The sequence below is a fragment of the Gymnogyps californianus genome, chromosome 5, assembly GCF_018139145.2.
Source record: "Gymnogyps californianus isolate 813 chromosome 5, ASM1813914v2, whole genome shotgun sequence".
Lineage (NCBI taxonomy): Eukaryota > Metazoa > Chordata > Aves > Accipitriformes > Cathartidae > Gymnogyps > Gymnogyps californianus.
In genome coordinates, this window is record NC_059475.1 from 25,524,063 (window position 1) to 25,551,527 (window position 27,465).

At 53.0% G+C, this 27,465-nt stretch overlaps 2 protein-coding genes across 2 annotated transcripts in view; one reads left to right on the forward strand and one right to left on the reverse strand.

Moving 5' to 3' along the window:
- Window positions 1-27,465, forward strand: part of EXT2 (exostosin glycosyltransferase 2) — a 334,688-nt gene that overhangs the window by 83,253 nt on the left and 223,970 nt on the right. The gene's annotated exons all lie outside the window — the stretch shown is intronic.
- ALX4 (ALX homeobox 4) overlaps window positions 9,837-27,465 on the reverse strand; it is a 40,760-nt gene continuing 23,131 nt past the window's right edge. The window contains exons 2-4 of the mRNA XM_050898480.1: window positions 21,012-21,322; window positions 12,312-12,440; window positions 9,837-10,160 (exon numbers count right to left, since the gene is read on the reverse strand). Coding sequence (XP_050754437.1) covers window positions 9,837-10,160; window positions 12,312-12,440; window positions 21,012-21,322 — 764 coding nt within the window. The remainder of the gene's footprint in view (window positions 10,161-12,311; window positions 12,441-21,011; window positions 21,323-27,465) is intronic.

Below are 27,465 nucleotides of genomic sequence, written 5' to 3' on the forward strand. Positions count from 1 at the left end.
AACTAGTTTATCCCTGTCAGTTATCAATTCAAGGGCCTTTTAAACTCAAGGGCCTTGGAGACACAGATATCAAAATAATTGCAGGGTGGGATTTAAGAGATGCTCAGTACTTCTGACTCATTTTGCTTTTAGGCTGTATTGGTGAGTGTTGAGCACTCTGGAAAAATCCTATACTGAGACACATGAAAATGGATTTAGGTGGGCAACTTTAATGTTAAAAATACCTTCAATATTTGGCATGAATGCTCTCCATAAAGAATGTCTAGTACCCTGAGTACTTCTCACAGGTAGAGCATCTTTTGATCAGGAAAGATCTCAGAATGGTTAATTGGTACTGCATAAGTCTTCTGTCCAGCCCTTTCACGTGGAAGCTGCTGTTGTAACAAGGCTATAGCACAATACAGGAAAGAAAAACTAAATTTGATGTTGCTGATGAGAAAATGGATTTTAAATGCCTTAGCCAGAGATCAAACAGAGTTGAGTATGAATTTTTTCATCATTCTTCTTAAAGACTTGCCTGTGTAAATTTTACTAGGACTGCTGCAAAGCATGTTCTTTCGTAAACTGAAATGTAAACTACAGGTAGTCCTTGCAATCATGGATAGTCTCCGTGTACTTAAAGCAAGAAAAAAAAACATTCTGCAAAGTTGTGTTAGATTAAATATATGCTAGAAAGTGAGCATCCAATTGGTCCAATTGCTAACTTCAGTCTGATCCTGGAGAGTTGGGAGGAGCAGAGCAAATCCTAGGTAAGTGTTCCACCTGTTATATTGTCTTTTCTTTTTAATTTTTAGGCTGGAAAAAATAATTTCTTTCAAAAACGGCCAGAAAACTCTGAACACAGTATTCTTTACATCTTTCTGTAGGATCTGAAAGTTATCCCATGAGCAGGTAGTCACTTCAGACCTCTTGCGAACATTGGTACGTGGACAGAGATGGCATTTGCTTAGCAGAAAAATCAGCTAGAACCCTTTTGCTTTCCTGTTGCATCATGGATCCTTCAGTTGTATCTCATGCTGTTGGGAGTGCATGTAGGACGGTGTTAGTTCTTTTTATGATGCCTGCCACTGCTGTATTTGAGCACAATAAATTGAGCATCACAGTCCTCCTGCTTGGGTGAGATCAGCCTCTTACTTTAACTGCAGGTAAGGAAATGGAGAGAAGCTGTCATATACCTAAGGTCTTAGGAGTTGTGCGGGTAAAAACAGGATTGAACACCAGTATCCCAAGCCTGTGTTTTAGCAGAATGGCCACACTTTTGTCTGAACTGTTGTTTGTTTGGAGTTTTGGATAGCTCAATACCAAGGTAGAGGACCATTAGCCTTGACTTTCAGTGTCAGCATGCTTTAGCCTGCCCTGGCTTGAAGCCATTTAGTGACATTCCTGGTGCACTCTGTGTAATTTCAGCCTGATGGAAATGGCTGTAATGCAGTCCCACCTCTGCTGATCTTCAGGATTCCCCTGTCTGCAGCTTCTTGTGGTTGCTTTGAAAGCGAGTTATGTTTCCCATTAAAGGATAACAGCAACAATTGAGGCAATTAAGTGGAGTGGCATGGAGTTAGCAGCACGCAGGGAGTTTTCCGACTGAAAACGGTACAGCTCAAAGGTTCTCCCTGCAAGGCTGCCTGTTTGCTGTCTTCATTCGTCTGGAAAAGGATCCAGTAATTCTCCTTCAAATTTCCTTTACTCATTCTAAATGCCTGTTTACTTGCATAAATAGGAAGTGCTCCTGCTCCAGACAAGCATGGCAACGCTGCAGTGACTGTGGACTGAAATTAATGCAACTTGGTCAGGATTTCATTAGGTCTATGAACTTGAATCAGTGCTCAGTACCAGACTGTATGCAGGGGGGAAGACAACAGATAAGGTGGGCAAGGGGAGAACCAGGTGTCTATAAAGAGAAATAATCCATGTTGTGACTATTTCTACAGCGTCATAAGAAAAAGAAAATACCAGCTTAATAATTAAGTCACTTCTATTGGATTTTTAACGTAAATTTTAGTTGGCAGGGGACTGGAAAAAGGTGAAAGCTGGACCATTTGACCAACAAAGTTATGAAGAACTTGGGATATACAGACCCGCATGAGGTTTTCCATGTGTGATTATGAGATGTGGTTGCTGTTGCACCCAGTGCTTTTAAGGATGAAGCTTATCTCTTCTACCCCCCACCCCCATTCTATGTGGCAATGGGAACCTGTAAAACTAAAAGCCAAAGCTTGGGACTGACTGAAAAGTGCGACTTACGGATATCTACCTGCCCAGTGTGAACATGTCATGCTCGTCCAGTAGATAAGCCTGTAGTCCCTTGGAAAGATACCTGAGGTTTTCATGTCAAAGGCTCTGTGTTCCCTTCTGCATGTCTTTATAGCCATACACTCAAGAAAAACACTGTTTCTCACCTGCTGGTCTGGCCGTTTGAAAACTTACAGGTCCTTCTTTTGTGAAACCTTTATTTCACAGGGAGGGCCAGGTCTCAGCTGGGTGCTAGGCACAGTTAGTGCTGGGTGCCTTCAGCTGAGGACTGACGGGAACAATACCCCCTTTGCCACATGTCATACAAACAGGCAGGGGAAAAGGTTTGAAGCAGAAAGGACCGTAAAATGAGATCCAGGAATTCAGCAAGGCTGCAGCGAAAGGAGCAGATTGCTAACTCAGAGCATCTGTCTTTGCCCTGTGAGTAAGTTACGAACTGAAAAGCAAGAGAAAGTGGAAGATCCTTTCACAAATAATAAACACTTGTTTGTCTCAGATTAAATGCAACACCTTTACATGTGGGCTCCAGCTGGCCATAAGTAGATGCACCTTGCATGGCTGTTACCTTCCTTGCCAATGAGAAGATTATTGTACATCCATCTGCTTAAAGGTTAATAACCTGCTTTTAAAAAGAGGAAGAAAAAAGGCAAATCTGTTTAGTTTACAGGAAGAAAAAATTGTTTTTCATTAAAACTGCCCGAACTTTGCCCTGCCTCAAAGTTGTATTCTCCAGCAGAGAAGGAACGTGTTAACCTAGGTCCTGTAGCCGCATCTCCCAGAGAGAAATTTTTCCATGTGTTTTAAACAATTCCTGTAACGCCGGTAGGAAAGTGCAGCTTTAAGAAAAGAATGCACATTTAAAATCTGGGTCCTGCCACTATCTAGAGTGAGAGACTTTTTAGCTCTTTGGCAACGTTCAGGCCAGGAGCAATTTCTGATGTAAACCCATACAACCAGGATGTTACTGAAACTGGCTTTAGGCTCTCAACAGTGTGAACTCTGCCAACATCTGGAGAATCTGGCTTTGAGTGCTTGGGGAGGGAAGGAATTTTTCTCCTACAAGTGAGAGGAATGGATAAGCTTGCAACAGCACCTGCATTATCTGTTTCTTTGCAAGATGGAAAACAGCCATGCTCCATCTGAACCGAGCTGATGCTCCCAGCCAACTGATGGAAAGACCAGAAGGGCTCTGTGGGTCGTTGACAGCTGCTGGGCACCTTCTCAGCTCTGCCTGAACACAAAGGGCACTTTCCAGTTCACCCAGTGTCTGGGTGCAGGGGCTTGGGCTCTTACTGGTGCTGGTGGGTCCGTGGAGTCTGAAGGAAACGGGGTCACAGCTGAGTTTATTCACGGAGCGAAAGCAGCAGAAAGGGCCCTCCCAGAACTCAGTTTTCCCCAAGTTGGGATGGGGCAAGAGACATGCCCTGGGAACCCGTGGGGCTGAGACAAGCCCTCCACTCTGTGCGGGGAGAAGTGAAGCCCAGAGGGCTCAGTCTGCCCTGCAGCCCAGTGAGCAGCGTCCGGCTGCCAGCAGGTGCCTCTGGGGATCCCCACAGAGCCACAGCAGAGGAGAGGGTGAGTGAGGCTTGGAGACCTCTGCCAAAGCGGAGCTGGGAGGCGAGGGAGTGTGACTGGACCTGTGGGAATGTGGAAGAAAGGAACGCTTTCAGGGGCGAAAGTCCCCCCCACTCCCAGCCCCGGGTGTCTTCTCTTTGGACTTCAGGAAACCTCGTGCTGCGGTGCCCCGAGCATGACTGTGCTGTGTAAAAGCGGCGGTGCTGTAGCATGGGGTGGCTGAGGCTCCCCAGCTCTGCGGCATCTTGTTGCCGAGTCACTTCTCCCTGTGTCAGCCGTGATGGATTACCTGCTGCCTCGTTACGGACTGCTTGGGAAGGGCTCAGAGACCCTCAGGAGCCCTGCAAGGCTTAAGCTCTGCCAGAAGCAGCAGCTCCTGAGCAGTAAGCAAGGGAGACCATGCTCCTCTCTTCCCTGCGGCCACGGTGCCCTCTGTGCTGCCTAGCAGCGATGCCGAGCGAGGCCCTCGTTAGCTGGGAGCTGGCTGGCAGGATGTTCCCGCGCCTGGCTGCTGGCTGTTAACCATCTCTTTGTACGGGGAGAGGCAGCGGCCCGTGAGCTGCCACCTGTTGTTAATCTACCCCCGGCTAATCCATTCTGCACTGTGTCAGCGGTTCAAAAGGGCACTGTTAGTATTTTTTGCCAACTTCAATTAACGTGAGATTTTGGAGGCCCCTCTGATCACATTTCATCTGTCATGAGTCAGGAACAAACCAGCCAGATTGCAGTTGAGAGGAGAGAAGAGAAGGAGTTTATTGCAAACCAAAACAACAACAACAGTGTTTGTGCCCCCTCGGCCAGGGCATCTGGGAAGCAGGGTGCTTCCCAGCGATGCTACTCCTTTCAAAAACTGGAAAAATAAAAATTGGCACCCAGAAATTCCAGCCCCCCACCTCCCAAAAAGAAAAAAAAAAGCTGCAAGTGCAATAACTTACTTCAGAAAAAGTTAAAAAGAACCAAGCTGCAAGACTGTTTGTTCTTTTTTAATATTCCACTGTAATGAACTGGTAATACATGGCTGCATAGGCAATAACATTGCATGGCACAAACCTCACATGGCAACATTTTTAATGATTTTTTTTATTCTTTTTTTTCCTGAACTTTTTAAAAACTTTTTTTTTTTAATATGTTCTACCCCAGGCCATTAAGCTAAAGAAAAAAAAAAAAAAGGTTGCGTTTATACAAGGTTACAATATTTTACAACAAAAAAACAATAATATTGATTGAGGTTTGTTTTCTTTCTTTCTCCCAGTCTCTCTTTCAAACACTGCACACCTAAACCGATATATTATTATACATTGAAAACTGTCCTTCAAAATCAGTAGTATAAAAGTCCTAGCTCTACCTACCTACCTAGCTATGTGGGGGGAGTGGGGAACCATGTTACCAGCAAAGAGTTAAGGGGGTGCAAGGCCGCTCCATCGCCTCCTCCCAGCTCCCTTTGGGAAGCTGCAAAGGGCTGAATGACTTTCCATGTGATTCCTCCCCCCTTCCCATTTGGGTTTAATTTCTCATTCAGTCTGTTTGCTTTTTGCTGTGTCAGTCAGAGCAGCAAAATAAACACGGAGCTCTGCCTCTGCTTGATTATTTTTCAAACCTTTTCCAGGAAACTACCTTTTTGCCTTTGTTTGTTTGGAGAGTGTTTTACAACGTGCTGCCCAGTCTGGGTGTACTCTGGGAATCAGGGAAACACGCCTCCCCGTCCCAAAACACCTTCACTGCTGGAGAAACCCAGCCGGCAGCTCTGCTCGGGCGGCACACCAGGTACACCCAGCTCAGGCTGGCACTGTGTCCCCGTGGCTGATGGGGCAGGTAAAGCGATGGGTGCTGCAGCTCTGCGACCTCGTGTGATGCGCTGTCGCTATGCATGTCCTTCCCCTAACGCCCTGCCCATGCTCACTGCTCAGGCCAGGCATGCTCCGGCAGGGATGCATGCTCCGGCAGGGATGTGCAGTCCAGCAGGGATGTGTGCTCTGGCAGGGATGCGCGCTCCGGCAGGGAGGCACACTTGCTGACACGCTGCCGTGGGCTCTGGAGGAGAGGGAGGCTGGTTCTCTTTCGCCTTGCTGTCTTGGTCCTCTTCCCTGTGGGCTCAACCCAGGTAGGTGCTGGAGCAGTGAGACCTGAACTGAGTAACATATCCAAAAGGAGGCAGCCGGAGCCTGGCCGCTGGCTGGAGAGCCTGCTAGGACCGCGGGTGAGTGGCAGCACTGGTGGTGGGCGATGCGCCCAGGGGCTGACCTGGCCCCTGTCTCGCTCCTCTCCATGAGCTTGTTCAGGCACAGCAGCCCTTAGAGTTTGGACACTGCAGGGCCCAGCAAGCCCAAGCCTGGTTCACCACTGGTTTGCAGTTGCTACCAAAGCACTAACTACTGCTCGTAGGCAAGAAGTGCCTCTGAGTACTCAGCAGCGAGTGGTACCCAACTGCTTTTAAGCCGGTGCCGGGAAGCTGTGCTGCTTTTGCTCTTTACATCCTCCTAGTCTCAAAGCTCTGGGACGTTTCTGGTGTTTCTAACCATGGGCAATGTAAAGCAGCACCCTCGTAGGGTACCTGCTGCACAGCCGGGGCCAGGACCGCTTGGGAGAAACGTTTTACTACATCCATGAGGCCAGAGAGGGCAGCTGGATGAGCCTAGCTAGCTGGGTGCTGCGGGTGCTGCACCCACAGAGGATGCCACCACAGGCATGGCGGGTGTCAGGGCGGCTGGGGCTTGTGAGACATTTTGGTGGTGGCTGGGAACAAAGCTTGCAGCTTTGAAGGCAAGTCTAAGCCAGGGAATCGCAACTCAATGTATGGACAGGAGTAAAATACTAAATAAGAAATAAATAGAGAAGAAAGTCATAAATAGAGTTGGAAGGTATTAAAATAATAATAATAATAATTAAAAAAGGCATCATCATGGTAACTTGAGATTGCAAGAACAGCACTGACCCTGTGACCCTTAAGAAATGCAGTAGCCGCAGGTTGGCTAGATTAAGATACATATATATATATATATAAAAGTATATATATATTTATACAGTTTTTCTTGTTAATTTAACAGCTAGTTTAAAAAACCTTTTAAATTAATTTAAAAAATGTGTGTAAATACAGATGCACGTAGCTTAAAAACTGCCTGAATAGCTGCTTTTGGAGGCTTCTGAGGGGAGCACCTTCCAGCATGACCCACAGGTGTGGGTGCAAGGGGCCGTGCCGGTACAGCGGCAGCACCCAGAGAGGTGAGGCAGAGCCCGGCGAGCAGCGGGGCTGCCCGCGGCAGGAGGCGGGAAGGAAGCCCTGTGGCCCGGGGGCTCCGGGGAACAACATCTCCCCTCACCTTGTGATGCTTTCAGGCAGGCTCAGGGCCAGGCACGCGCAATGGCATTTAAAATAGATTGAGTGAGTCCAACATGTGCTTTGCACATGGATTTTAAGGTGAGAGAAGGTGGGGGCCAAGCCTCTGTAAATGCCAAGTCTGCTGCCAGGAGACTCTCCTCTCTCTCTAACAAGACAAGGGATACAGCGCTTAATCCTCTGGGCTGTTAAACAGCTCGGGTGAAATCCTGGCCCTGTGGAAGTCCATGAGGAAAAGCTACCCTTTAACTTCAGTAGGGAATGCAGCTAAGCTCTTGAATGGCTACGACCCTCCATTGGAGCTGCCTTCGGTGCCTGCAGGCCACGCGGGACCTGTCCCCCTGTGCCCGCCCGCCCCACCACCCGCTCCTCAGCTCTGCCTGTTGCTAATTTGCCTTGTCAGTAACGTTACTGGGCTGTTCGGGCAGCAGTCCTTCATGGGATTGCCTGCTGACCATGGGAAGCATCACGCTCCCTGGTGTACCTGGGAAAATGCTCTCAACACCATGCTTAGCTGACTGCACAAAATCTGCTGGAGAAACTGCCTCCTGCAGTCGTGGGTGGCCTGGGACCCTCAGTGGCTTCTGGGGTGCCCAGTGGGGGTGACGTACACCTCCAACTGGTCAGCATGATCCTGTCTGGTTCGGTGATCAGCATCACTTTTAGCACCTAAGTACCATCATGCCTGATGGCTCAGCTGAATGTTTAGGCTGGGACATAAGTCCTGGCTGCTTGTGATGGGAGAGGCCCTGGTCACACACATGGTGTGGTTAAATGTGTTCTGGTTCCCTGCGCGTACCAAGGAAGGCATCTCTTAGCATTTCTGATGAGAGAAAAGAGACAGTACTACTGGTCTTTTCTTATTCCAATAAATATGTATTACATCTGATCTAGCAATGATGTATCATTTAGGTAGTGTATGGCAGTCTAGGCACTACAGAAATACTTGTATATCTTGTTAACCTGAAACCTGACATTTCGTTGTAGCTTATCTGGAGCCTTTTCCAAGACCACTAAATATTCCTGGACCTTGAACTACAAGATCCCCTAACACTGAGCATGAGGAGGGAGGGCAGGGTGACACACAAATTTTTATGGGAGAAAAATCCTGTAGTTCCCTTGCAAATCTTGGAGACAGCTGCCCCAGCTCAAGCTCAGCCTGCGTAGCCATGCTGTGTGGATGATAATGCTCAGCTGACTTTCAGCTTCTCCTTAGTGATAATTCAGTGGGGTAAAAGGATGTTCCAAAATTATTCCTAGCACTACGAGAACATTGAAAAGCTTGTAAAAGATTTAGCCTTGTAAAGGAGATCTTACTTAACAGTTAGTGCTGTGCAGGTAAGAGCACTGGGAGGGAAAAGCAGGGAGGCACATTGGCTCAGACAAACCAGGCAAGTTCTGGTGTCTCCTGCTGCCTCTGCAAGGTGAAGAGGATCCGAGGTGGCTGGAGATCAGGCAGTGTTGCCTTGTCCAGCCTTGGGTCCCTTCCCAGCCTGCTCCCTGTGCCGTCCCCCATGCAGAGATGCCCGCAGCGGCTGTGTGCAGCAGGGCCCTGGGGTGGAGGGCTGCAGGGAAGGGCTGTCATTGCACGTATCTGACCCCAGGACAAGGTGTATGAGGATTTCGATGGCCTCACGCAACCGTGGCTTTGTGCTAGCGTTTGAGCTATTTCTCAGAGCAGTCTCTTTGAGGACCTGTGGATTTCCACAGCAACTGTACTCCCCTCCCATATCTGCTGTCTCTAAATTGAGGATAGTAATTCCTGACCTAGTGAAAGCCAGAGGAAACATTTTGGTTTCCCACCGCGCATGTGAGCCTCAACATTGACCATGACCGTGGCAAAGCAAACCCCAGGCACTCCTGGGGGCAGCGAGCCGTGCTGGGAAGTTATTGTCTGCTGGGGTGCATCTCTGGCTGGGCAAACAGAGGGCTGGCAAAGACTCCCAGCATGGTAGCACTGTGCCGTGTTGGGAAGAGAGGCATTCCCTTCACAGGCCTGTACAGCTCTGTGCTTCATCTCTGACTGCAAGATGGAGAGGAAGCAGGGCAGGAGGTGGGCTAACGTTGCCTTCTTTCTAGCCTCGGGTATCTTCGCAGCCCTGTTCCCTGCTCAGCTGTGGGAAGTTGTGGCTCCCGCTAAGAGGGCGGGAGCAGCCTGAGAAGTGTCTCTTTGCTGGTGCCAGAGTCCCCATCCAGTCCCCTGCCCGGGGCAGAACAGATCTGAGCAACACTGTTGACAAATGAGGAGGGGAAGGTGTGTGTGTGTGTGTATGAGGGGGTGGCGGGATGGGAGAAGCCGCTGAAATGCCAGCGGGCTCTTGCTCTTTGGAAAGGCAGATCTGGTGTCAGAAAAAGGAGCGGGGAGAAAAAATGCCCAGGTTATTGGGGAGGTGACGGTGAGAGGGGACGCATCCCAACCCAGATCTCACTGGAAGGGGTGCTGCTCCACAGCCTCCCTCTCCCCGCCTGATCCCAGGAAGCCAGGAGCTGCCACGTTCATGCTGGAAACACTCCACTTACGTTAACATATGTACTTTATATGCCTAGGGTAGCTAAAAGTGCTGCATTCAGATCCCCGAGGAGGCAACTGCTGTCTGGAGTCCAAGCGGATGGATTTATTCGGCTGTCCCCATGTGCTCTCTCCGTGTCTTGTGGGCGCTGGGCTGCAACCCTGTCATGTCGCCCAGGAGATAGCGGCGCTGTGCTCCTTCGCTTTCATCCTCAGGGCAGCGATGCTGGAGGTCTTGCGGTCCGGCTCGCTGTTCAGCTCGTAGCCGTTGAGGCCGGGGCTCATCCCCGCCGCGCCAAAGAGGCCGCCCATGTGAGTCTGTCCCACGTGGCTGCCGGGGCTGGAGACGCCAAGGAACTCAGAGACGCCACCGGCCCCGTGGGGGTGAGCATGGGGGGACATGCAGGAGGGCACCGTCTCGCAGGGGACGACGCAGGCGGGCACGGGGGAGGCAGCTCCATTGTTGCCGATCCAGGATGGGTTCTGGATCTGGGGGTGGGAAAAGAAGCGTCAGGGCTGCCCGGCATGGGATGCAGCCGGTGGCTGGCCTGGCAGGATAGAGTGTGTCTGGCCCTGGCCCCTGCTGCCACCCCACAGGGCAGCCCTGTGCGTGAGGGGCAGCCGGTGCGATGGGATGTGGTATGCTGGCCCCCGCCAGCAGTGGCATCTGCAGCCTGCCCGGAGCCAGCAGGTCTGCTCCAAAATCTGTATGCCAGCCTGGACAGGGGCATGGAGTGCAGGAGACTAAACTCAGAGGGGAGCAGGACTGTGCCCCTCCTCTGCCATAGTGTCTCTCTGTTCATCTGTTCCTCCTCCCAGCCATTCCTCTCTTATTTTTTCGCACCATGAGCGCTTTTTGGTGCAGGGATGCTCTTGGCACAGAAAACCTGGTGTCATCCACGGTGTTTCCATGGGCCTACCCACTACAGAGGGAACAGGCAGAAAGGAATGCTGCGAGACTGCCGATCCACCCTCCTGCCCCAGCTCTGGGCAGCTTTGCCTAGGCAAGGGCTTTTTTGTACCACACAGACGTGTGCTTAGCTGCCTGCAGCCCCCAGCACAGGCAGTTTCCCTGCCCCTCTCCCCAGCGGTGCTTGTTGCCCATCGAGGAAGCATTGCCCGCCCTGCTGCAGAGCAGAGCCCTGCGGGGCCACCTTGAGCGGCCATCTGGGCTCCTGCGGCGTCACTCATAAAATGATATTGCAGAAGAAGAGAGAAGGGCTCAGTATTTGCCAGTGGGAGTAGGTGTGCTGCAGCGGGGGGGGACACACGGGCACGCAGGATGAAAGCGGGGAGGAGGCGAGCAGCTGGCTGGAGCAAGAGAGCAAAGGGCCCTTCATCCCATCGCCCTGCTGCACCGCTCACCCTTGGGCCCTCTCTGATCTCTTACCTCCTGCAAATTGCTTTTCATTTTTTTGATCTCTAGGGCTGGGAGAGGAGGGCAGTATGGAGAGAGGGAGCGGTGTAAGTTACAAAGGCAAGAGAAGGGAGTGCTGAAAAGGCTGCTGAGAGTGTCCTCTGCTTGAAAAGCTGCTTTGGCATCTCTCAGCTGTTTCATAAGGGCTTCTTGTTCAGTTCAGGGGAGGCGCCAAGCAGGAGAGAGGTCAAACGCTCTTGGCTTGGCTGTGGGGGAGCTTTGGTGCAACGCTGGCTGGGGAGGTAGCTGACAGCCGGGGCGTCAGCGGGGGAGGACTCCCAGCAGATCTGGGAGGACAAGTCGGGTTCAGAGCATCACGCCTGCAGAACTGCACCCTCGAGCAAATTCTGGGTGGTGGGAAGAGGAGTCGGCAGGATGGAGGGAGTGCTTTGTGGGGGCACAGCCTAGCCCTTGAGCTAGTGAACGCCCATCTGCCCTGGCATTGTCTGAAGGCAGTGTTGTGAAACGGGGGCTGGCCCAATGTTTAGGAGGCCACTGTGGTGACAGGTTTCCCAGGACAGGAAGCTAAGGTGGGGAGGCAGCTGTGTCACCTGCTTCCTGGGCCAGGGCAGGAACGGTTTCAACAGGCCCTGGGAGCAGCCCCAGATACCCCAACAAGGCTGCTGCCACCCTTCCTTTGGAGCACAAACCCACAAGTCCCTTGGGAAGCATCCCCTGACGTCACCGAGTGTGCTGTGGGTACCACAGCCCATTGCTGGGAGATGGCTGTGGGAATTTGCCAGGGGAAAAATGCTTTTGTCCAACCACCTAAAGAAGGGGCATGGAAACCTAGGCATGGCAACAGGAAGCCTTCCTGGGAACTGCTGGGTTTTTAGGCATGAAATAGCCTTTTGGACCTTTTCCAAACCAGTGGGAAGTGAGTGGGCAGCAGCACACATGATGGGAGAAGGACAGCGTAATAGAATGTGCTGAGCAGGATGACCTGTGCCCAAAGGGTGGCTGCACTATGTCACACAGGGCTGGGCTTGGTGCCTGCTTTAGAGATGGCTGCCCCAGGCCAGGGCATGAGGAAGCCCAGCTAAATAACTCCTGGCCCTTCAGTGCTTGGCGATATAGCCACGGCCCCGATGCTCTTGCAGCCTTGCCTGAGGGCAGGTGGATGAACGCGAGAAGCAAAGCATCACTTGGGGGGGACTGGGAGCAGAGGCAGTGTGTCCAGCAGGCACTGGGACAGATGGACCAGGGTGGGGATATGCTCTCACCTGGGCGTAGTTCTCAGCACGAGTGAGCAGGGGCAGCTCGTAGGCAGTGGAGAAGTGGGTCCGGACCTGCTGCATCTGACCGAACCGCTCCCGCTTGCGCCATTTCGCTCGCCGGTTCTGAAACCACACCTGGGGAGAGGGCGACAGGGGGGCTGTGAACAAGGGGAGCTGCCGGCAGTGGCTGGGAGCCTGGCAGCCCCGGGGAGCCCACTGGCAGGCAGGGCTTCACCAGGCAGGTGGTTGTGCATGGCACAGGGACAGGGCGCTGCTCCGCACACAAGCCCTGTGGGGGAGCGGCAGTCCTGCCCCGCATCCCTGGGGGGTCTGGGGCCAGCCTGCGCTCCCAGGCTGGGAGCAGCCCAGGCAAAAGGTGATACCCATCTTTTGGTGTCCTGCCTGTCTGGGGACATTCACAGCTCTTGCCTCCCACAGCCTGGTTTGCCCTGGGATAGCCCATCCTCCTCACACCCCTAAATCAGTGTTACCCAGGCGCTGCTTGCAGCTCTCGTGCCATCAGCCAGTCTCAGACGAGAAGTGTGAATATCTGTGTGTGCTGCTGCCAGGCTGAAACCAGCAGTGCTGGGGCTTTCCCCAAGCCTAATCCTGGCTATGATGATGCCATTGGCTGAGAGCTTGCACTTCTCACTGAACTCTCAGTCTTATTTTTCTTAACTGTGAAAAAAAATAAAAAGCTTAACACCCCTTCCCTCCTTAGCTGCAGGAAAGGACAAGTGCCCTTCTACAGCATTGCGTGTCCTTTGCTTTACACCGAGTTTTCTTTGCAGGGTTTGCAGCTTTCTGCTTCACAGTGCTGCTCAGATCCCTTCAAGGCAGAGGAAAGACCAAAACTCTGTTTCTGCTCTTATTTTTACTGGCTTGACATCAGTGTGGATTATTGCAGTGTTGTCAGCACCATTGCTCCTGATTTGCATCAGCCTAAGAGAGATCAGAGCCTGGCCCAGTGTCTTCAAAGCTTCTTGAAGCTTGTGAGTCAGGGAAACACATCAATCAAGAGCCGCTTTGAAGGCACTGAGAGATGCAGGCGATCACCAGGGGCTGGGTTGTGCAGGTCACGCCAGTGCATGAAAGGAGCAGTCCTAGAGCCGCTTGGTTCTGCTTCGAGTTTTACACGGTGACTTGCAGGGGCGGGGGGGGCATCGCTAACGAACGGTTTGGCCCTGCCTGCACCTGGCCGTGGGGCAGCTCTGCTGCTTGGCAGGCAGCTGGGGAAACCAGACACTGGGTGGGAAGCTCACGTCTTTGGAGGATAGTGGGGCGAGCGAAGCGCTCGGCACAGGGTGGGGCGTCAGGCTGGCTTTCGGGGGGCAGGAGAGCGGTGGCATTTCCAGCCTGTGTCAGCGCAGCTAGAAGCTGCTACAGGGAGAGACAGGCCCGAGGGTCTGTGGTTTTTGGTCTGAGCTGACCTTCTTACTTGTGCTGGAAGAGTCATTTCAGGCTCTCCTGCTTCAGTTTCCCCCTCCCCACCATGTGGCAGCCTCGTGCTGGTCTCTCGCAGCCCCCCCCCCCACGGCCAGCTGCACGGTAAGAGTGGGCAGCTGAGGGTCTGGCCATGTGCTGTGGTCTGCTCGGTGTGGGGCGTGGATGGTGCAGCGCCCGGGCATGTCCTCCCCATGTGGGCTGCGGATGGTGTAGGATTTAGTGCCCTGCTCTGCGGCCATGGCAGTGCCACTGGCATGGGCCATCCACAAGCCAGCCAGACTAGCCATACCCAAAGCAGCAACCTGATACTAATCCCCCACTCCGAATCAAAAACCCTATGAGGATTTTCAGCGGGTGCAAAAAGCACCAGCAGAAAGGTCCTAACATTATCCCAGCTGAGCACACGCTGCACATGAAGAGCATCCTACTGGAGCAGGTTTGATGCCCCAGGCATCTGTCTGCTTTTCTTCTACCTCTTCTTGGCACAGCCGCTCCAGACCAGCTGCAGGCCAGTCCCACGGCTGGCCCAGATCATACTGCTTTGATCTGCAGATTCAAAGTTAGCGGTGGTGACCCGGTTCCTCCTCGGGCAGAGGAGGCCCTGCTGTGCACAGAGGGGTGGAGAGCAGGTAGGGAGCAGAGCGCTGGCTGTGTGCAAGGCCGGGGCAAACATATGCCAGGCATATGCGGCCATTCCGCTGCCTGGCGAAGGCATCAGCTGGCCTGCCCACACACCTGCACTGCCGTGCAGAGGAACCCACCTGAGCATCCCGCCTGGGAGCGGGGTGGCTGAGCGCAGGCTCCTGCGGCACTGCCCGGCTCTGCGGCACAACCTCTGAAGACATCAGCGCAGGGTTTGTGTGCTTGGCTTCCCCAGGACGGGGTGACAGCCACCCTGCCGGAGCTGCGGGGAGGTTTCCCAGAGCCAGCCGAGGCGGAGCGGGGTCTCCAGCACAGGCTTTTGCTCTGCTGCTCCTCATTTATGCATTGGATTGAACTGGCACTGCAAGAGCAAAATGATTTAAACTGGCAGTTCCCGAATTGCAATCCCCATGCGGCTGGTGGGCTGGGGGGCTGTGGCAAACCATCGCGTTGGGCTGAAAAAGAAGAGTGTCTTCAGTCCAAGTGCTGGTGCCAGGGGCACTGGAGACACTCCAAGGGCTGGCAGTGAGCCACTGCTCCAAAACGCTTGTGACAAGGTTTGGACCACTTTTTAAAGTTCTCCTTTCTCCTCTGGTCCAAGTCCTTTTAGGCTGCTTGGTATCTTGCAGTCAGGTTTCTCCAGGCCTCCACAGTGCTCCAGGGAAAAGAGGGCAGGCAAGGCAATGTATAATGCAAAGATGACAGCAGAAAACCAACTAATCCTAAGTATTTCCTCAATCTTAGAAGACACCTGCTTTTAAAAAGCAAATCTAAAATGCAACAAAAGTCTGTTTTTCTTTCATTGCCTGTCACCTTTCATCAAGAGAGGCTGCTATGGGACAGGGATGTGACAGTGGACGTTGCAGCAGCTGGTGCAGTGTGTCCTCTGGGGTCAAGATGGGGTACTTCGTGCAGGGATAAGCAGTCGCTGTGGGCTGCATCTCAGTGTTAACAATTAGAGTGGGAGTGTAGGGTAATGTCATGTATCTGACTCCTGCAGACAATGCTTTGATAAGCCCTGACGTACCAAATCAGCCCTATAAAAATCTACAGAACAGAAAATGTTTCATGTCTCCATAAACATTCAGCCATATGCTGGTACCTAAATCCATATGCATACACAGCTGACGTGCTGCGGGGGGTGGAGAGGCCGGGAACGGCCTGAGACAAAGAAAGCAGGAGGCTCCTGCTCGCTGTCTCGCTGCTGCTACCCTGGCACCCAACCAGCGCTGCCAGTCTGCCCCTGCCACCAAGCCCCACATGCCCCGCACAGGGCATGGCTGGATGGGCTGAGCTAGGACCTCACCCAGGCCCCTCTGGCCATGGCTGGATAGTTGGGGACTGAATCACTGCATTAGTCCTTCCTCCACGTTAAAGAGAAAGGTGATTTCCCCTCTCTCTTACCTGCCCCAGTGAAGTGGTGGAGGGTGAGGCTGGCCTCTGCACATGCAGCGGTGGGCTGGTGGCAGCCACGGGCCCGGATCCAGCCTGGTGCCTCACGCCCTGTGCTCAAGCTCCCCTCGCTGCATCGCTGCCCCGATGCAGACAAGAGCTGTCCACCACATTCGAGCCTTTTGCGCTCCCGCTCTCCCCTGGCAGCCTTGCAGCATCCGTTCTCCCCGTCCCTGTCCCCTGGCCCTGCTGCCCTCCTCCCTCTGCTCAGCCTCCATCTGTCTGTCTGTCGGTCTGTCTCCAGGACCCCATCCCTCTGCGAAAGGCCAGGCTGTCTCCTCTCTTCCTGGAGATGGCCACCAGCCCTTTGCTTTCCAGCCTGCAAGAACAGAGCCAGAATTCATCCCTGAGCACTGAAACTGGACACCATTTTATCAGTGGCCTGGAATGGGAAATTGGAGCCTGGGATGAGAGAATTGAATAACTTGAGCTTGTTTTCATTTCATGTTTAATTTCCTGCAGGCTTAGCTCAGTCTTTCCGCTCCTTCCACCAGCCTCCCAGGGTTTTATGGGGGAAAAGGGATCAAGATATATTACTTCTTGCTTTGCTTTGCGTTTTTTCTTTTCTTTTTTTTTCCGAGGCGGTGATTTTGCTACAGCGGAGTTTGACATTTCCCTCTCACTTTCAAGCCCCCGCCGCATCACAGGGTCACCGCCGAAAACATTTCATTAACAGTCCCAGCAATCATAAGGCTGGCTCTGAGGGGCGCTGGCTGAGGGGCTATATTCCCTGGCTGCAGAGCCTCCTTCCAGCCCCATCTCTTTCTCCTCTACCACAGGGCAGGCCAGGAGGCAGAGATACTCACAGCCCAAGAGAGATGAGCAGCCAGGGCCAAGCTGGTGTGGGCTTGGGATCTGTATGTGTGTGTGTGCATGCAAGGGGAAGGAGCCATGTGTGAATACACGTGTGTCTACCATGTTTCTCTAGTGCCACTGCCTCAGACATCTGCTGCAGCCCTGGATGGGCTGCGTCCTGGTTTCAGCTGCGATACAGTTAATTTTCTTCTTAGTAGCTGGTACAGTGTGTTTTGGATTTAGTGAGAGAATAATGTTGATAACACGCTGATGTTTTAGTTGTTGCTAAGTAGCGCTTATCCTAAGTTAAGGATTTTTCAGTTTCCCATGCTCTGCCAGCAAGCAGGTGTGCAAGAAGCTGGGAGGGAGCATAGCCAGGGACCCGAACTAGCCAAAGGGATATTCCATACCATAGAACATCATGCTCGGGATATAAACAGGGGGGAGCTGGCCAGGAGGGACAGATCACTGCTCGGGCATCGGTTAGCGGGTGGTGAGCAATTGCATTGCTCATCACTTGTCTTTTCTTGGGTTTTATTTCTTTTTCTTTTTTTTCCTTATATTCCTTTTAATTACTATTATTATTACTATTATATTTTGTATTATTATTATTATTGTTAGTATTATATTTTATTTTACTTTAGTTTTTAAACCATTCTTATCTCAACCCACAAGTTTTACTTTTTTTTTCCGATTCTCCTCTCCATCCCACTGGGAGGGGGGAGGAGTGAGTGAGCGGCTGCATGGTGCTTAGTTGCTGGCTGGGGTTAAACCACGACAGGCTGGAAGAAGCTCAGGCAGTTGCTCGTATCGAGCAGGAGCTCTTTCTGGGGCTCTGCAGCCCCATGGAAGAGGAGGAGAAAGGAATGGGATATGCACGTTGTGTAGGATCTACATGAAAACAGTGCCTGCTGTGCACCCTTGCAGGTTTGTTTCTGAGCCGTAGCAGCCTCTCCCTGGCTGAGTGGCTCTGCCTCTGCGCAGGGCTTACACATGGCTCCCACTTCGGAAAACAGGGACATGCAGTAGCTTAATAGTACTTGGCAACAAGGGGCCAGGTTGTGGGGGACAGGCAGGGAAAACATTGCATTGCATTGCAGGGGGAATTAGCTTTGACGTTGTCAGACACCAGCACTGACAGCTGGAAACCAAGGCAGGCAGAGAAATGGAGCAGGAGAGGGGCCAGGCTGCAGGATGCCACCGCTCCACAGACAGCATGGCCCACCCCATGCCCGCTGCTGGCATGAGCTTTTCTCCAGGCACCGAGATCTCCGGCAGCTATTTCACTAATGAAGCCTGAGCTTGAGAAAGGGATGGAAGAAACCAGAGCTGCCACTTGCCTGTCTGGGCTCTGCATCTGCTCCCGCCTGCAGCGCGGCGGCTGGTTGCGCTCCCCAGGGAGCTGAGCCTGGCCAGAGGGGACAACCTCTAGCCAAAAGCTGGCTCAGCCATGGGAGGGAGCATCACACCTCAAACCTGCTGGGCGCCTCACCTTCCTGCCGCTCTGCTTTGCTTAGTTCAGCCTTGCAGGCAGCTGAAGCTGGCCTCCATGAAATTATCCCAGGACACTCGCCATCCCTTAGAAGACCATACCTTCCTTGGGAGAGGGACTGCTGAGCTGCCTCAAAGCCCATGGGGCTGCAGTAGGTGTGTGCTCAGACATCCCACAGCAGCCAGAGCCCCTGCCAGCTTGGCAGAGGGCGTCTGAGTACTTAGCGGCTATTTGGCTTGCAGGAGGAAAGAAGTAAGGGGCTTATGGCTTATTTGTGATTTCTACCCTCTGCCTTGGCCCTGGTTGGGCCCTTGATCCTTGCAGTAGGTGTTTGCTTCACCGTCTGTCTCCTGGGCTGCTGCCCCATGCCCGTGCCCGCTCTTCAGCTGTGAGCTGATGGCCCTTGGTACTGCAGTGCTGGCATGGGGAGGCCTGCGCAGAGCAGAGCTGCCCAGAGGGGTGGGAGGCCAAAGCCAAGCCTAAACAAGCTAAAACACAACCCAGAGCTGGAGACAGGTGCGAGGATGATTCACTAAGGCCCCAGCCCCGAAAGCCTCCCTCGTGGGAAGCACAGCCCTGTGCCATCAGCAGAAGAGCCCTATGCCACCTCAGGCTGCATCCCCATGCCTCCTGGGGGCTGCCACTGCCGTGCCAAGGCTAAGCAGCTCACTAGCCAGCAGCCCCAGCCCCCTGGGGACCCACGTGAAATACCCAGCACCTGGGGTGCCCCTGAGCCTGCCCAGCCAGCACCCACAATGCTTGGCACGAGCCTGCTGGTTCTCGCTCTCTAGTGATACGGAGTCTGTATTTCTACCAATGGCACAGCTGCCCTTCATCACGAGGTGGTGGCTGGGTGCCAGCCTACGGCGCGAGGGACGGGGTTCTTACCAGTGGGGCTGGGGGAATGAGTGAAATGCAAGTGCTTACTCCTTTCCCCCTGGGGTAAGTGCTTGAGCAGCCAGGCCACTTAGACAAGTCCTTCAGCCGCTCCATTACACGAGCCCTGTCATCACCATCCAAAGTGAGAGGTGCACGCTGGCGGTCGCAAGAGGAGAGAGGCTGTTCTCGGCTGCCCGTGGCGGCGGGCTGCTGGGACGCTTATCTCAGGGCAGGGTGAAACCCCCAGGCTGCGCCCTCCCTCTGCCAGATTTCCTCCTGGCTGCCCGGGGAGGTATTTCTGCCCTTGGCCACAGTGTTATCCAGTGGTAAAGTCAGGCAAAAACCTCTGAGATTGTGGGTCGTATGTAATGAACTTGTGGATTGCATCTGCCTTGCCTGCCCTGGCTCTGCTAGCCAGTCCTGCACGCTAGCTGGGACGTGCTAGCTGCATGCCCTGGCTCAGAGGCGAGCAGGAGGAGCTCGCCACCCTCCAGCACCTCATTCTCATGCCTGAGCAAAAGGAATTTCATGCACTGTGCAGTCGGTAACCTGATGCTGCGCCTGGCCTCCCAGGAGACCCCATCAGCACTTGTGATGTGTCCCTGGGAAATCAAGGGCTGCGTCCAGTGGCAGAAGTAAAGAGCTGACTTTTGTAGCGCTGCCTTCCTCTGCCCATCCCGCAGTGCTCAGCATGATATGCGCGGGACCAATGGGAATTGTGCTGCTTTCTACTGAAATGCAGCCGTGTCTGGCCTGAAGAGAAACAGCTGTAGGGAAGAGGAGCACACCAGCCCTGCAAACCAATTTAGGCAAGCAGACAAGAAAAATCCTGTAGCTAGTTGAAACTAGAAGTAAATGTACAGACTAAAATGGACTTATGCAAGGATGCTGGCCTGACTGCTTTGACTGTTTGCAACAACTACTCGTAAAGGTTAGAGCAAAGGGCAAGCCGGGCTGTCTGGGACCTGGGAGTCTTCCTGGTACAAGAGATCCAATCAGATATCTCCACAGGCCAGCTATTCTTGATGCTACTGCAGGTTCTGCAGGTGGTGAGCTGATACATGCCTGCAGATGGAAGTCACAGGATTAGCTAGACTGGAGAATGAGAGCCTAAGCTTCAGCAGGACCTTTGATGGCCATCAAGGTGTGAGCTGCGGATGTCCGCTCCAAGTGATGGTGCTCCTTTTTGCACATGCTTCTGAGCTCTGCCAGGCCTTCGGTTTAACCTTGACTTAGAGGAAAGAGCAGCACCCAGAGAATTATTCACTCCTTCAATGTGAAGTTTGGCTCTGCTGGACCCCCAGGTTAGTTTGGGGGAGCTAGTTCATGGGAGCTGGCACCTGTGTGGGTGGAGGTGGTTAAGACCGCAGTGCGGCTGTTTGACTCTCCTGCTCCTCTCAAGGTGGTGGGAGCACCTTTTTGCTCCAGATCACCAGGCTTCATGCAGTCTCAGCACCTGCTTAGCCAAGCAGGCAACATGAGCTGCCTCTCCCATATCACCTCATGCTCTCTGGTACTGAATGTCCTGGTCACCTCTGTATCCCCATCTTGCCAGAAAGAGCCCATACTGCGGGAAAACTTGCTCCCACTCAGACTTATGAAATTGTGTCCCCTGCTGAGTCTCCTGAAGAAAGTAGTTTTTGTAACAGCTTTCTTTAGGGTGATGGTGAGGCTTACTGGGCTGCTGCCCCATTAGCTCAAGGACAAGAGGTGTCTCTGTGAACACTGGAGCTCAGGACACCAGCCCAAATAAAGGAGCTGACACTAGTGTCAGACATGGACGTACCTCCCTGTCCTGTCCCGGCTGGAGAGGCGTGCCAGCCTGCGGCACGGGCTCTGGGTAGGGCTTGGCTGCCTGCAGGCTGTGGTGGGGCTGCAGGGGACCTCAGGCACAGCAAGGGACAAGAAATTTGCAGGGCTCATGGTTTTATTCCCCAGAGAGCAGGGGCTTGTTTGCATCTCGCCCACCCCTCGCCCAGGCCCAGGCCATCCCCCGTTACCTGTACACGAGCCTCGGTGAGGTCTGTCCTCATGGCTAGCTGCTCCCTGGCATAGACGTCTGGGTAGTGGGTCTTCTGGAAGACCTTCTCCAGCTCCTCCAGCTGGTAACTAGTGAAGGTGGTGCGGTTCCTCCGCTTTTTGCCCTTGTTGCTCTCTGAGTCGGCCTTGTCCATGGGGCTGGGGAGGTCCGTGCTGGTCCTGTCCTGGGGCACTTTCACCCCGGCCTCCTTCACGCTGAGGTAGCTGCTGTCCATTCCCGAAGGGTCGGAGCTCGGCTGCAAGTCGGCCTCTCCCAAACTGCTCTCCTTACCTATTTGGTTGGGAGGGTGGGGAGGGGAGAGGAGGGCAGGTTTGAGCAGGGTGGGGAGGGGGAGAGACAGAGAGAGAAGGAAACATATGTAAATCTTTCGACCAGTTGATTGGTTCAGTCAATTAAAGCTAGCCACGGCAGTCAGGTAGCAGTCCCCAAACGCAGGCAGAGAGGCTGACACCACCCTGGGCAGAGGTAGAGGAGGGAGGCGAGGCAGAGGGCTGCCCTGGGTGCAGGAAGCTGCCGGCCTTGGAGGGTGCTGAAGCTCAGCTCAGGGTCGGCACGGGCACCTGGCCGGGCTGTATTCAAGGGAGGAGGTGGCTGTTATGGCAGGGGGGCTGATCGCAGCCCATGGATGCCAGCACAGCCAGGGAAGGGGAGGTTGGGGCGAGCTCTGCCAGCTCCTCTTGGTCCCCCTCCGGGAGCTGGGTGGAAGGACGAGCCCGGCACGCTCACATGCACGCACCCCAGCAAGACCCTCCTTCGCTCCCCCACCACCCACAGTGGGACTCTCCCACGACCCGCAGTGGGACTGAACACCACGGAGCACTACATTCCTTGGTCCTGGCCACAGGAGAGGTCTCTGAGGACAGAGGGACCCAAACCCAGGCTTCAGAGGATGGTTGCCAGTCACCAGCCCGCCCGTAGTCACCTACTGAACAACACACGGTAGAAGACCAGGGGCACACAGCAGCCATGCATGGTGCTCAGTGGGATCTCTTTTCTCCACCACACAGTCACCTCCACAGCCTTCTGCGAGGACTTGCACTGCTTTCGACAAAGAGGCTATGAACGGCTCTTAGTGCCACAGAAAAGGCTGGTGTGAGACACCTATGGAAACACTCCAGCCTTTGTGCGGGGCAGAGAGAAATGAGAGGAGTCTGACAGCAGCCTGGAGGTTGTTCCTGCATGACTGCCCTGAGCAATTAATAATTAACGGGCCATGATGTACGAGAGCAGTATGGCAAAGCAGGAGGTGGACGTTTCGACCACTGCGGTGAGCTGATTCCTCTCTAAGGCTTAGCAGCTACGAGTAAAACCACCTTTGAGCTTCTGTAACGGAGCATATGTATCCTCAGGCACAGGCAAACGTGCTGCGATGGGGCGTCCTCTCCTGCCCACCTCCTGCCTCCAGTGACAGTGGTGTCCCCTTCATTAGCAAGAGTGCTGCCATGCCAGCAGGACTCTGGTGGGGACCCATGGCAAGTGCCCGTGGCTCTCCCTTGCCTGCTGCCACTGCTCTGCGCAGCGGGCTGTCCCCAGACCAGAAAAAGAGGGATTTGTGTGAGCGACTGGCCCGCCCGGCATATGCTGAGCAGCCCAGTGTCACACCTACCCACATTTCTGGCTGGGATCTTTGGACAAAAAACATGGTAGCCCTACTGCAGGGTTTAACCTTGAGCCACTACACTCAGTTCCTAAAGGTCTGGGAAGGAAAGGGTGCAGTGGTACTTCCTATCCATGCTCTCCTTGCCAAGCCAAAATCATGCCAACTGGCTAATCTTTTTTTCAAATTTCCCGTTAGCCTATTTTTAAGTGTTCTCAGTCCAGGATCAGTCTTTCTGGGAAACAGCTCCGCCATCTAGTGATGTCCCCACCAGGAGCTTTCCCCCAGCAGTGTCATATCCAGGGTCATTAATGCCAGCTCAGGCATCTTAGCCCGTGTCTTTGGAAATCCCCATTTTTTCCAGCACTCATCCCTCGTTACAACATCCTTCCACCTAATTCACTGTATATTTACAGCTTAGCCCTTCTGTGAACGGCTCTGTCATGGCTTCACAGCCAAAAGCCCACGAGCGGGCTTGTGAGAATGTGTACAGATCCTTGCCCTTTTCTCACTCTCGCAGCTGAAAGACTGCATTGAGGTGATTGGGATGAAAACAGGAGGATGAAAGGTAGCTGTCACCCTCAGGCACGAGGGCAAAGAAGGCCCAGGTTTAAGCTTGGGAGGATGAGCTATGAAACGGATTTGAGAAAAAAATGCCCAGTTAGTTAGTACAGAGGAGTCAAAGGCAGACCTGGAATGAAGGCACCAGAGATGCAGAAGCTATCTGCCACTACCACCCTACTGTGTCTTCAGATTTATTGCTTTCTCTATTACTGTCCCCTCAGGCTTTTGAGGAGCTCCCTGTAAAGCTCAGCAAAGCCTGACGTTGTCTATCTCAACTCCTTTTGCTTTGATCCTTAGGAACGTTTTGCTGAGATTTATGCTTCCTGGGCACTGGGACCAGTGTCCAGGCCAGTGACTGCCACCCTGCCTCCTCTTTGCACCTGCACTCTCCGACCAGCTGACCTCCTCCGCCGCTCCTGGGGGAAGCAGGTGGACAGGCCCATCCAAAATGGGCTGGGACAGTGCCCTGCCCCACAGCCGGGGTAAATCATATGCTACGGCCATGATATTTCATTTTCAAAACTAATGATAATAAAACAGTTCCAGAAAGACTGCAGCAAGGGACTACTGCCTATGACAGTCAGTAGAGATGGAGTAATAAATAAATAAAAGTATTCCAGGAAATTTTTTCCTCCTTTCTTTCTTTTTTTTATTATTTATGATGTCAGGAAGCTCAGTACATTTTCCCCTGTCCCTTTGTGCTGGCTGCCTCCCTAACTCCCAGGTCCCCTGCGACTCCAGCAGCAGCAAATGCAAGACCCGAGGCCTTTCCTCGGGAACTCCTCTGCCATGTCTTACTGCTTGAGCAGCTCAGCTAGCTGGGGAAGGGTCTGCACAAACACCCCCCCACACACAGAGAAAAGCTCTGGGTCTGATCTAATTTCGTTGACTGCATAGCTCAAACTGCAGCTGGGAGCTGGGCCCAGGGCTTTCAGCAGCGATAGTTATCTCCTCCACAAGCCATCAACCCTGAGGAGCAAGCGACCGTCCCTGCTGCGCACATGGCGGGTGTCCCTGTGCCTGCCTGCCACCAGCCCAGAGCCCTCCTTGCCAGCTCAGCCACGCTGCTCTCATGCGCCCGCGCTGCAGCAGACACAGGCTCCTTTACCTCCAGCCCCTGCAGGCACTGGCAGGGATGAGCTGTCTCCGTGAGAGGGGCAGCAACAGTGGGATGGAGAGCAGGAGGCAGGGAGCACGGACGGCAGTGTAGGGAGGGGATGGCGTGCATACACCCTCAGCTGAGCATCCCAAGAAGTAACTCTCATTCCCTAGAAACAGGCTCCCTGACCTCAAAACAGTCATGCTAACTGCTGAAGTGAAACAAATTGCATACATCTGCATATGGATATGTCCAGACTTCCTGTAACTGGAGATGGCCTCAAAGTTTCAGTGCAAAGTTTGGGGTGTCTGTTTCTAATCAAACCTAGAGAGACCTTGTGTTACATATTGTGAAGATCTCCATGACAAGGAGGTAATGCGAGCATCATTGCACCCTTACAAGCCCGACAGGACCGCTTCGTGCCTCCTCCACTGCTTACGACTCCGTCCTTGCCCTCATAGCAGTAGAAGGAGGATATTTTCTGGCTTCCCATGCTTATATCCTGCTCTCCCAGTGCCTTAGCTGCCTGCTAGACCGTCGGCACTTCTGAGACCTTCCCTGAGTCACCCTGTATCAGTTGCCAATGGGCAGGGACAGCCCAGAACAGCTGGGCAGGCGGCCAGAGCATCACGGCAGGAGAGCTGCCTGCATCCCCAGTTCACCTGGAGGGGATATGCCTTTCCGATCTCACTGCATCTGTCCTGGGAATCCCACAGAGGAGGAAGGGGTGCAGGAGACAGACCGTGCTGCACATGTGGCCACACGGTGAGCCCCCAGGACGGACAGGCATCACGCTGCTCTACTGACACCTTCCTGGAGGGAACGGCCATTTTAACCATGCCATCACAATGTTTGGATTCACAGCTCGTATCTGTTTTGTTCCTGAAGTGTGCTATTTTGGGAGGGCGATGAAGTAAAATCTTTGCCATGCACAGTTGTCTTATGCATGAAATTTAATTTAGAGCAAAGTCAGCTTGGTGCATCCACAAGACAACGGAGAGTGGGACATTTCAAATACACAGCTTTAGGCCCAACTTGAAATGATAGGTCTCCTTTACACAGCACATGCATGACAAGCTGCAGGTCCTTCGTGATAGACTCCTTCTCATAGACCCTGTGATTGCAACCCACAGCCTACGAGGCTGCAAGACAGCTAGATGGCCAGCAAAACCGAGGGACACAGCCAGCACAGGGCTTTTTCCCCTGGGCTCCAGGCAGAGTAGCCTGCAGGATCTTGGCATAGCTAATGTACTGCTCTGGCAGCATCTTGTCCAAGGTATTCCAGTCTCAGTGAGGAGCCCTGTGCTATCCCAGCCCCAGGGGGCTCTGAGCATAGCCTGGGACACCTGGACACCTACCAGCATATTGCAGCTCACAGCCCACCGGTGGCTGACCCATGTCCAAAGCGCATGGCATGGGTGGCATGTGGCTGCACCAGGCTGCCTCTCTGCTCCCACACTAAATGACGTAGGGGCCTTCTGCCTTGCTGCCCAGGTGCGGGCACGGGGGTTTTCTCCCCTGCCCATTCCCAGATCCCTATAGCCTCCTACGCTGGCCATTTCCTGGTGCCTCTCCCTGCCTGCACAGCCGTCGTCTGACTCTTACTTTTCATAGCAGCAATGCTTTTTTAAAAAAAAGCCAAACCTCTAGTGCAGATGTTTAAGAAGACTTTTTAAATCCAGTTCTGGCTCTTAATGTCATTCTCTCAAGTCTTGCTTAAATACCAGTGATAAAATTTTGCCTAGATAGAGTTTGGGCAGTGTATTCTACAATTCTTACCAAGGAGGATTGGCACCACAGCCCAGCCAGCACACCTCCAGGACTTGGCTGGCTGTAGTAACCTTATCCAGTCCTTGTGATCTTGCCTTTACACATGCTGAAGCCATTATACTTGTTCCCAAGTTGTCTGTTGCAGCCTTCTGCCTCCTGTCTGTCATTGCAGTCTAGAAGTCAGCACAAGGCTATCATTTAAAAAATATCCACATTTTGGGTTATATAGGATAAAATGGAGTGGCTGGATTTTAGACATATAAAGGTCCAAATCTTTAGGTTTATTTCTGTTCAGGGAGTCAGCGCTCTTGCAGTCTGCAGATGTAGAGTAGAAATTAAAGATGGAGAGAAGACCCGCAATTTTTTTAGCTGAACGTGGCATCACTGATTTTATTAGCAATGATCAGATACTTAATCATACCTTCACACTTGGGCCCAACTGAAGTGTAAAACTGGGCAGCATTCATCTCTTAAATGCGGGTGGTAGAAGTCTACATAAGACACAAGCCATTGGCATCATTCTGGAAGATGCAGTTACCCTTGCTGCTAAGCAGAAACTGGTTGGAGCATCTCCATTTCAACTCTGGATAAGGATGAACACATCACATTGTGTCCAGCCTACCAGCGGTTCCCTTGAGTTTGCATAAAGCAGAGCTGGTTCCTGTATGAAAGCATGTCTGTCCATCTATCCCAGCCAGGGAGGTCATTTGGTTGATCCTGCAGAACCTGAAGGAAGGCTGGAACATGCTCCGGGCAGCTCCTCTGCTCACGGTATGGCATGCACAGACTTCCCCTTGTGCTGAGGAGACCACTGCATGAATGTGCTCATCTGCATGGACACTGTCCATCTCTGCTGAGCCTGATCAAAGCTGCTGGCGCTGCTGCTCTGCTGTCTGCAGCCTCCTGAGGCTCTACAGCAAGCCGGGGGGGGGGGGAGCGTAGTGAAACCTGCAGACTAAAAATAGCTGTGAAATACCTGGCCACCTTGGGGAGCTAATTACAGGCAAAGCAAATTCCTACAGAAAAGCCTGCTTGTAGAAGGATGAAAGGGGGAGAGGAGCGTTTCTTTCTACTGTGCTCCTCCTGACCACACCTAGGGCTCCTCTCTTCAAGAGACTTATTTTTCTGAGCAGAGCATACAGCAGGAGCAACTCTAAGGCCTGGAGCAGAAAGGTCTCAAAAACTCCTTCTGTTCCTGAAAGGCTGTCTGGGGACAGTGCCAAAGGTGCCACACAGCACTGGTGGGTCCATAGGCTTTCAGTGGCCCTGCAGCCAGCATACAACTTAAGTCACTGACTCTGTCTCCACTCTGTGTGCCTTGGAGATGCTTCCCTGGGAGTCAAAACCACCTCAGCCCCGGCTGCACTTAAACCCTCTCGTGCC